The 10,760-nt window shown below is 46.9% G+C and overlaps 1 protein-coding gene across 5 annotated transcripts in view; it reads left to right on the forward strand.

The window, feature by feature from the left end:
• Positions 1–10,760, forward strand: part of GNB1 (G protein subunit beta 1) — a 68,075-nt gene that overhangs the window by 54,251 nt on the left and 3,064 nt on the right. For 4 of the 5 annotated variants that reach the window (XM_048518655.1, XM_048518658.1, XM_048518656.1 and 1 more), the window contains 5 exons: positions 818–980; positions 5,087–5,153; positions 6,477–6,678; positions 7,703–7,919; positions 10,455–10,566. In XM_048518655.1, coding sequence (XP_048374612.1) covers positions 818–980; positions 5,087–5,153; positions 6,477–6,678; positions 7,703–7,919; positions 10,455–10,561 — 756 coding nt within the window. In that variant the 3' untranslated portion in view covers positions 10,562–10,566. Of the gene's footprint in view, positions 1–817; positions 981–5,086; positions 5,154–6,476; positions 6,679–7,702; positions 7,920–10,454; positions 10,571–10,760 lie in introns of all 5 variants that reach the window. The other variant, XM_048518659.1, reaches the window with a different exon arrangement.

A 10,760-nucleotide genomic window follows, 5' to 3' on the forward strand; every position in this document is an offset into this window, starting at 1 on the left:
TTCCTTTCCCTGCAACAACAGGCGAGGCTGAGAGAGTTCTGTGAGAACTGTGACCAGCCCAAGGCCACCCAGCAGACTTCATGTATAGGGGTGGGTGAACAAACCCAGTTCACCAGATAAGAGTCTGGCGCTCCTGTGGAGGTGCAGAGAATCAAACCCGGCCATCCAAATGAAAGCCCGTCGGCTCTTAACCACTACATCACACTGGCTCTCAAAAAAAACAGGAGGTTGATTGTGCTATAGATCATAAGAAGAATACATTACCTAACCCTGGGACAAAACAAACCTTAGATCTGAATCATCACCAGGTCAAGGGTTAATCCCAAGCCAGAGGCTATCTCCCGGGGGAAGGGGGGTGCGATGCACTGGGCGCACGCCCCTATGGGGGTGTGGCGAGGGCGTGACAATGCAGAGGACGCACCAGTGCACTGGGCACTTTCCCCCCTTGCCACACCTCTGTCCCAAGCAGTGTGATATCTGAAGAAGAGTGTCCAGGCGATGCCCTTCTAATTATCGTGGGACATGTTCTGTTCTCCAGCTCCTATTCAGTTTCACCCAATCTCTCCAAATGTTGTGGACTACAGTTCCCATCATCCCCTGCCAGCATGATGCTGTTTGACACCTGTGCAACTGAAAACCTTCTTGCGTGGGCTTTGGCCAGTGGCTTAGATCCGCCAGGCCACGAGGGCTGCTCTCCTTCATAGTGCCCAGAACTGACTTCCTTGGGCAGCCATATCCCTTTGCCTTGTGGTGTGGCCACCTGGGGCCCAGGATCCCAGCGAAATGCCCAGCTGAACGTCTGTTCTTCCTTCTCCAGGTCCATGCCATCCCTCTGCGTTCATCCTGGGTCATGACCTGTGCGTACGCTCCATCTGGAAACTACGTGGCCTGTGGTGGTCTCGATAACATCTGCTCCATCTACAACCTGAAAACACGCGAGGGCAACGTACGTGTCAGCCGTGAACTGGCTGGCCATACAGGTGAGTGTCGTCTTCCGACAGCCCTCGAGATGCTCTCGTCCATCCGGCTTTAAAACAAAAGACCAAGTAATCCAGGTGGAAGCAGTGTCTCTTTCTCTGTTTCCTCTTGGAAGCTTCCAAGTTCTTGACAGTTCTTATCTTAACGTCTTCATGCATGAAAGGAGTACGCAGATAATTCCTCATCTTCTTGGGTTGATTGAATAATGTTTCAATGGGTGAGGAGGACCCCTCTTCCCTTCTTGTTCTGTTTCTCTCTAGATAGGCCTCCGAAGCAGCTTAATAAATCTTAAAATCAATGTGTAAGTGAAACTGTAAAAGCACTAACATTTCAGTTCAGCACATGTTTGCACACACTCGTACGGCAGTTCTCTACCTTTTAAGTTCTTTCTTAGATCTCTGCTTTTGTTTGGTTGTAGTTCAGTGCTTGGCAACCTGTTTGCAGTCTTGTGGTGCATGGAGGCAGCCTCCATCCAATCAGTGTTATTCAATGCATCTGTAGCAGACGGTTGCCACTTTGAGGAGCTCATGAAGGGGAAAGTGCTCTTCCGCTTTTCTTGGTATTTGTATTTATGTACCACTTCTGATGGGAGAACACAAAGCGAGAGCTTGCAAACAGCCATTGGCCTGGCGGGTCAGAACTTCCTGTGCTCTGTAGGTGCATAGGTTCACCTCATGCTGGTTCATACATCATGAGCCAGCATGGTGTAGTGGTTAAGAGCAGGTGGATTCTAATCTGGAGAACCGGGTTTGATTCCCCACTTCTCCACCTGAGTGGCAGAGGCTTATCTGGTGAACCAGATGTGTTTCTGCACTCCTACATCCCTACTAGGTGACCTTGGGCTAGTCAGATTTCTCTCAGAACTCTCTCAGCCCCACCTACCTCACAAGGGGTCTGTTGTGGGGAGAGGAAGGGGAAGGACTGGAGCTTCTAAGCCGCTTTGAGTCTTCTTACAGGAGAGCAAGTGGGATATAAATCCAAATCTTCTTCTATCGCAACTACCTGAAAGAGAATTCAGTGGCTTTTGAAGGGTTTTTTGGCTGGATAACTTAACTATATTTCATAGGAGTGCCTTGAGCAGTCTGCTTGAATGACCAATTCCAGCCAACCGGTCTATCACAGAGATTGTGTTATGTGCTGTACTGCAGATGCAAGACACTGTTGGAAGGGGCTGTTACACTCTGCTCGCCTGCAGATCTTAACTTTTGCCAAACTGGCTATATTTACTGTTCTGTTCAACGTTTGATTTTTGAGCAGTAGCATGTGAATGGCCAGCATGAGTAGCTCCCCTCCGTCTTTGTAGTGGCTCCGTAAATCTTTATCTTCACTTCCCCAAACGTGACAGAGCCCCTTGAAAGGAGTCAGCTGTTGCCAAGCGCAGTGCTGCGTAAACTGAAAATAATCCTGCCCTGTAAACAACATTTCAGGGACTGAAGCATTTCCTTCCTTTGCCATCCAGTGCCCAATCCTGTTTGTCCATGACTTTAAATCTTGATTTATGCCCCCGTGATGCTTTTAAGTAAACCCAGGGGCTAAATTTCACTGCAGTCAGCATTCTGAGAGCACTAATAGAAATGAGTTGGGCTCTGGCTCAACTGCATGGCCATAGAACCATCATGGTGAGATCTTAAGGTATACATGTGTGTTCCTGTTAAAAAGTGTGTCAGATGGGTGCCAATTTCACTGTCACGGTTTCTCTCAAAGAATCCTGGGAGATGTGGTTTGGCTGAGACAGCTGAAAACATATTAGGTGTCCTTAGTTCCTGTCACTGAGAGATCATTCCATGGACAGAGGAGATGACTATGAAATGACTTCCAAGTTCGTAGGGTTGAGATTATTTTCGGAATGCAGCTAGGCTCAGGGAGGGAGGGAGACAGCGCCGGATCTGCTCAGGGATGCCTGCGTCTTGCAGGCAACCAGCTTCCCACATTATGGACTCCTGTCTGGATCTAGCTCCATTTGAGAGTTTACCTCAATCTATTGGACCATCACAGAGAGGGCAGGAAACAGTCAGGAATCTGTCCCCCCTTCCGTTGTTCTTGAACCCTGCTTCAGTTGAGAACGCCCTTCCCAAACGGTGCCTTTGTTTGAAACTCTGTTGTATTATATTTTGGATGGGGAACCAATTTTTGGCTGGAGAGCAGGGAAGAAAGTCAACCGAGAAGCAGCCAATTTATTATGTTGAGTATATCTTTGTGTTCGCTGAGACAGCCTGTGACATTCAGCAGTGCCCCTGCCGCTTTCCATTTGCTCCTGGATTTAGTAGCAGTACGTCAGAAGAGCAGCAGGAAAGAATTGGCTCAGAAGAAGTCCCGTCTTGCAAATTTTGCAACCCCTAGAGCACTGCTTCATCTCTACGCTTGCCTTTTGTCTCCGCAAAAGAACAAAATCTCGAGGTGCGGCCAAGCCCAGAGACCTCTTCCTCCAGAGGCTGCCAGCTTGGCTCCGGAAAAACCTTTAGCAGTTCTTAAGAGGAAACCTCAGGCGGGCTCTGTGTCTTGCTGGCTTTCCGCCGCGGCGAGGCTTTACTGATACAGACTAAAGGGAACCCTCTGAAAACGGCTCGCAGAGGGGAACTCAGGTTACTCAGCAATGAATAGTTATTTATAATCCAGCAAAGCCAGAGCTCCCAATCTAATGAAATGAATAACAAATGTATTAAGCCATATTGTAGCATGGTGCTAGTTCTTGATTTTTTAAAAACAAAAGTGAATTTACAGGAGCTTGAATATGCAGATGCTGATACACCGCTGGAACTGATTCTTGGTGGCTGTGATAACCCTGGCAAATGAGCAACTATAAAAGTCTTTTTGAAGCTAGAGAGAGAGAGTGTGTGTGTGTATTGCCAGCAAATCATATCGGACATAGCGACTCCTGTTGGGTTTTTCAAGGCAAGAGACATTCAGGAGTTTTTTCTATTGTCTGTCTTCATAGCCCTGGTATTCCTTGGTTGTCTCCCATCCAAATACTACCAGGGCTGACCCAGCTTAGCTTCCAAGATCAGACTAGCTCTGACCGGCCTGGTCTATCAAGGTCAGGGAAATATAATAGCCTTTATATGTGTGTTGGTGGGGGCATTATTTGTTTGGAGAGTGGGCAGTGGGTGAAAGCATTCTGACCCAGGATGATAATCTTGCAAGGAGGTCCCTTCTCCCTGCACCCCTCCCCCCCCCCCCCAAAAAAAAAAAAACAGGTACAAAAGACAGGATGAAATGACTAGTGGGCTTTAAAAAAACCTGGGTCTTAACAGATTACACAGCAATGGCGAAGATGATCCCTTTGGTACATAATACACCATCTGCAGAATATGAAAGAAAATGGAATGTCTTTTTAGACTTCATGAACCAAAGATTCAGATAACCTTGGACAACAAGGACTACATTTAGAAGAACAAAATGTGTTTAGGTCATACTCAGAATTTAAGAGACTGCAAGTTCAAACATTAATAGTTGTAAGCAAGCTTCATGTACTACCTTATTTTTGTACAAATAAAAAGTTTAAAATAATGTTTGCATGTGCATGTCTCTGGTACGAAGATATAAGCGGAAATGGGCAGAACTACCAAGATCCAATCTAACAAACATTGGGGCAGAACGTAATTTTCTCTGAAAACAATCTTGTATGTTCAGGCAACGAGGACCCCTGTTTACCTGAGTAGAAAGTCAGAAATGCTGACAGCCTCGGGCCGCTCGTATGCCACACTGCAGAGTTCTCTACCTCTGTACTACCTAAAGCAGGTTGAGCCATTCGAGCCGTTCACCTGCTTGAATTGCCCTCTCTGTTTGTGGTGGATATCCTCACCCCAAAACTGTGGTGGTCGAGGTGGAGAAGGGGGGAAGCAGCTAATTGTTCTAGCAGCGGCCGCGTTATGTGGCCGTCCTTTACCCTTTCGGCTTGTGAATTCTAAGCATCAATTGTACCGTTCTTTTTTCAGTATATTAATCACTGTCCTGTAACGCATTAAGGTGCCTCAGACCAATTTGCCAAAGGAAAGGCAGGCAGTTAATAATCCAACTCACTGGGTGCGAGCAGAATAGGGATTGGCCATGTTTTTGAGATCCGTGTGGCTCATTTCCCACCCACCCCCCTCTTGTCTCCCCATTCCAGGCTATTTGTCATGTTGCCGTTTCGTGGATGACAACCAGATCGTTACCAGCTCCGGAGATACCACTTGGTAAGGCTAGGCCGGCAGCAGTTCTATTGAGAGGGACTTGTGCTTTCATATTATGAAGCAAAACCTTCCCTGACACCAGTGCTGGTGTAAATCTGCATTGCGTGAGGGGCTCGTGCAGAATGTCCTTCAGGGCCCATGATTGGAGGTCAATGCCGCATAATGTCTTGGCAGTTGCCAGCCCACTTCAAGTGGCGGCTGAGGTTCGATCCACAAATTCAGCAGAAGGAAGCAGGAATTGGGGGCAGGAAGAGTCCTAAAGTTGTCAGCTAGACCAGTGCTTCTTGCTGTGGGTCTAAGGCAGGGGTGTCCAACTCTGGCGCCCCAGATGGTCCTGAACTACGATTCCCATCAGCCCCTGCCAGCATGACCAACTTGTTTGGCCTCTATAACATGTTTGGTTTCTGTTTGGCCTCTATGCCAAACAGTTTCTGACATGTTTGGTTTCTGTTTGGCCTCTAGGAGCAGCAGTAGCGTAGGAGGCTAAGAGCTCGTGTATCTAATCTGGAGGAACCGGGTTTGATTCTCAGCTCTGCCGCTTGAGTTGTGGAGGCTTATCTGGGGAATTCAGATCACCCTGTACACTCCCACACACGCCAGCTGGGTGACCTGGGGCTAGTCACAGCTTCTCGGAGCCCCCTCAGCCCCACCTATCTCACAGGGTGTTTGTTGTGAGTGGGGAAGGGCAAGGAGATTGTAAGCCCCTTTGAGTCTCCTGCAGGAGAGAAAGGGGGGATATAAATCCAAACTTTTCTTCTTCTTCTTCTATGATGTAGACTGCATAATTTTCATTTATTTTATTTTTTTAAAATCCTACCCTTCCTCCCAAAGAGCTCAGGCAGTATGCGTTAATCAACCACCCCACCCCACCCCGCCATACACACATACAATTGCAATAAACTTGTCAAGTAAAGCCAGCTAGAAGTTGCTGACGGGCCCAGGTCCACCTCTAGAGTTTTATTTCTAGTATAGTGGCTGAAAAGCTGAGTTGTGAGCTACAAAGTCTCCAGTTCATTGTCCCTCTGATTCAGCTGTAGCTCCTCGCAAGATGGTCCCCCGATGTCCGGTCTTATTTCCCTGTTCAGACTGTACTCCTTTGACTGCAAATGAAGGCTCAGGTGGTGGTGGATTCTCCACCAACCCCTTGGAAATCATTCTGCAGTTCAGAAACTAGCAAAGCACAGAGGTTGGCTGTTACATAGACTTCTCCCGACGTGCTAATTTTTTATGTGGAAGAAGGATTCTTTTGTCTGCGCGTGCTAATTATTATAATCCGGGGGTCGTCTTCTCAGGTTGTTGCTTTTCTTTTAACCCTTCCACTCTTAGCGCCCTGTGGGACATAGAAACTGGCCAACAAACCACCACGTTTACTGGTCACACTGGAGATGTTATGAGCCTGTCCCTCGCTCCTGATTCCAAGTGTTTCGTTTCTGGTGCCTGCGATGCCTCCGCAAAGCTGTGGGATGTCCGAGAAGGGATGTGCCGGCAAACCTTCACCGGCCATGAGTCCGACATCAACGCCATATGTGTACGTAGGAAGTTTTTTGGGTGGGGGAAATGGAATTTCAAGGGCGCTTGCCCTTCTGTTCATGGCGGACACATGCTCATTATGAAGGGCTTCTTGAGGGGAGAGCAGATAGCTTTGCAACTATTGTCAAAACCTCTTTATGAGTTCTCGAAGGCTTTCACTGCCAGATTCAACTGGTTGTGGCGGGTTTTCCAGGCTGTGTGGCCGTGGTGTGGTGGATCTTGTTCCTAACGTTTCACCTGCATCTGTGGCTGGCATCTGTAACAGACTTCCCTCTGTGATACACCTCTGAAGATGCCAGCCACAGATGCAGGCGATACGTTAGGAACAAGATCCACCACACCACGGCCACACAGCCCGGAAAACCTACCACAACCTCTTTATGCACTTAAGTACAGTCAAACCACTTTTACACCCAAAAGGCTAATGCACTTGTCCCAAGACAATGATAATTTTCCAATCTTTATAATTCAGATACAGAAATGCTTCCCCTAATCTTTCACCAAAATAAATCATTCAAACTTACAAAAGACTGCAATGTTTACAATGCAAAGAAATCTTTTTAGTTGTTTAAACAAAAAAATCATACCAACTTACACATTTGTTTATCACCAATCATCCACTATATTGTGGCTTGGGCAATCTTTTTTTATTATTATTATTTAAACAATAAAACTTAACAACATGCACATTATTTTGGCTTGGGCTAACCAAACTCTGGTAGATTTGGTCTTGGAAATCCTTTAGTAAGGCCCAATACCTAAGAATTAGAGAAGCATGTTAATTTTGTATGATTTTCAAAATGATATGAACAAATAAAATTATTACTCACTTAGCTAGGTGTGGCCTACCTATGGTGCTCCAGATGTTCATGGAGTACAATTCCCATCAGCCCCTGCCAGCACGACCAATTGGCTGATGGGAATTGTAGTCCATGAATATCTGGAGCACCATAGGTTGACTACCCCTGACTTAGGCGCTCCCGCAGGCATGACAGATGTTCATCCCCTTTGTTTCCCTCCAGTTCTTCCCCAACGGAAATGCGTTTGCCACCGGCTCAGATGATGCTACCTGCCGGCTCTTCGATCTCCGTGCCGACCAGGAGCTAATGGTTTATTCCCATGACAACATCATCTGTGGCATCACCTCTGTAGCGTTCTCCAAGAGTGGGCGGCTCCTCCTAGCTGGCTACGATGACTTCAACTGCAATGTGTGGGACACGCTCAAAGCTGACAGAGCAGGTAAGTCGTGAGTCGCTTGGAGGCCGGGGGCTGCAGAGGAGTGGTCCTTGACCCCAGCAGTCCAAAGGAAGGAGGGTCAAGGGGAACGCAAGAATGGAAGGGGCCAGGTGGGCAGGCAGCACAGACCCGAGACCCGAGCTGGCACAGTCAGAAAAATCACACGGTGCAGCTCATGCTGTGCTGCATCACTTCAGCAGGGGAAAGGAACCGCATCCATGTAACACCGTTATTTACTGAGATGGATCTGTTCATGACTGATGATGGTCCAGGGGGGGCGGGGTTTGAAGGGGGAGTACAACATGCTAGATATAAACACCCATATAACGGGCTAAAGTTATACCAAATGGAAATCTTAATGACCCTGCACTTGTCTTTTCGAGCGCTAATTGCCGTTCAGATTTTTAAAAGCTGGGCTGAGGGTTGATTGTACAGATTTGCATGCGTGGGCTCCGTTGGTTCAGATGGATGCTTTTTTGATATTCATGAGGTAACGTGGTGGGAAAAGGCAGGAGAAAGAGCCGCATGGAACGCTTTGGGTCTGTGGAGGCCTCTGTGTGGGACAACCAGTTTCTGGTAAACTAGACACCCCGTCCTGAGGCACCCAATTTTGCTTTTCCCTCGCATGCACGAGGACTAGAAGTCAGCGTATTGGAGCCTTCTTCTCAAGGAAATCAAATTTCTGTACAGAGTAGGGATAGTCTTAAATTTAAGCAGTGCAGCAGCATAGCATTATTTTGACTCATTCTTCTCGGTTTCTCTCAAATCAGACCAGATCCCTGTGTGTTTGCATGTGCGTGGGTGTGCGGGGCACATGCAGCTAAGTATGCACACATGTTCCGTGTCATGTACATCACAAGGCCTGCAGCTTTCCAGCTTTATTAAGAACCCAAGCACCTGCGTGATATTACTGTGTCAGTATTTCCTCGAGATGACTCAGGCAGCGAGTCGGCCGCTGTGCTGTTCGGCGCTTCTTAAAGCTGTTTAGTATTCCTCTGGACATTGACACCACTTCTTTTTTTTTAAAGGCGGCGGTTAACTGACATCTGGTAATGATTCGTAGCTGCTGATTTTATAATCCTAAATACTTTGCTTAGCACATTTCCCCTCCTCTGAATAGCAATTATTTATGCTTACCGATAAACGTTACAAATACATTTCAAAGCTTTTGCCTCTTGTGTACTAATGTGACACACAACTTGGCAAGGATTTGCTATCCTCACGAGGAGGAAAGCCGAAGAGTTTCACAGTCACAGAATCCATGCCCATGAAATTGAGAGAATTGTACTTGTCTTGTTTGGTATTTCTGATCTACTTTTTCCACCATCATGAATGAGAGATGGAGGAAGCTTGGGAGCAGAGTTACTAATTCCCAAAGGAATTCTTATTCATCAGTCATTCTTTTATGAAGAGGAAAACAGATTCTTTTTTAAAAAATCAGTGCCAAGTGTGGGACTGTATATTTAAAACCACCAGTCAGGAATTTTGGGGTGAGGAAAGAAGAGCTAGAAGACCAAAGCTAGAAAAGTGACCCTTAAAAAATGAGATGCTATTGACGATCAGGGTTGCACAAGTTACAACCGTTCCTTTTCCAAACCGTTCCTTTGATCTTTTTTGCTTTCTTCAGTATCCTGACTGATCATACTAAGTAGTCAAAAAGGCTGCTTATTTTCCCTTCTGCTTGGCTCGTAAACACACCAGTGATGATTATGTGACGCATTTGCATCTCCCCATCCCCAACTGTGCAGCGACATAAATTTTTCAAGATGCTATCAGCCCCCTTGTAGTTGAACATTTTGGCTCTGGAGCTCAAGAAGCGTAGAGTTTTTTATTGCTTGAAGTGTGGAGGCTGCTGGCTCGGATTGGAGCCTTCCTTGACATTTCAGTGGCTCTAATGGATTACAGAGTGGCACAATGTTGTCGTTGCGCTATTCATATTTTATATGGAAAGTCTGTAATAACACTTCCCAAAAACTTGGCAAAGGAACTGTTAAAACGGTGGCCTCCAAGCTTGCTGTTGGATGTAAGTGTGTATTTGGGGATACCTTTTAAACCATACCCTGATAGCTTCGTCCTGAGTATGCCAGCTAGATAGAATGCTGAGTGGCAGATGCCATTTGCACCTCCGGTTACCCCCAGCTGAAAGCATTGTGCCTGCTCCAATGGGCTTGCGGAGTTACTGTTGCTCAAGAACTTTTCTGTGAGTTTAATCACAGACACAACTTAAGCATTCTAGAAGCTGTGGGGTTTACTCTTTGAAGTTAACAGGGAAGCTTTTGTACATGAAGAAACTTTTCAGCTACCTGTAAAAGAACCCTCGAGCTCAGAATTAAACAGGTGCATCTTCATGTAACCAGCCAAAAGCACTTTTTAAATCCCAGCAGCCTTGAGGAGGGAACCGGAAATCCCAATGTCTGTTCCTGATTGCCCTCTGAATCTTTCTGGTAACAGTGGTTGCGTCAGAACTTAGCAGCTCTTGAAACAATTGCCCTTCTGTTTCTCATCTCTTTCTACTCCCTTTCCTTTTCTGACTTCCAGGTGTCCTAGCTGGCCACGACAATCGTGTCAGTTGCTTAGGCGTGACTGACGACGGCATGGCCGTGGCCACAGGATCGTGGGACAGCTTCCTCAAGATCTGGAACTAAAGTCTGTAGGTATTTTGAACAGACGGGTGGGTGAGGGGCATTATTGCACGGACTGGCAAGATCTAGAACAGGCCTCCCCAACCCGTTTCCGATTGCACAACGGCCATCACTTCCTGCACACACGTTCACTGTTCCTCCTCCCCCTCCTTGACCCTTCAGTCCTTGCTCCTGTGCAGCCTTTTGGAGAAGCTTGTGCGGG

The sequence above is a fragment of the Sphaerodactylus townsendi genome, linkage group LG16, assembly GCF_021028975.2.
Source record: "Sphaerodactylus townsendi isolate TG3544 linkage group LG16, MPM_Stown_v2.3, whole genome shotgun sequence".
Lineage (NCBI taxonomy): Eukaryota > Metazoa > Chordata > Lepidosauria > Squamata > Sphaerodactylidae > Sphaerodactylus > Sphaerodactylus townsendi.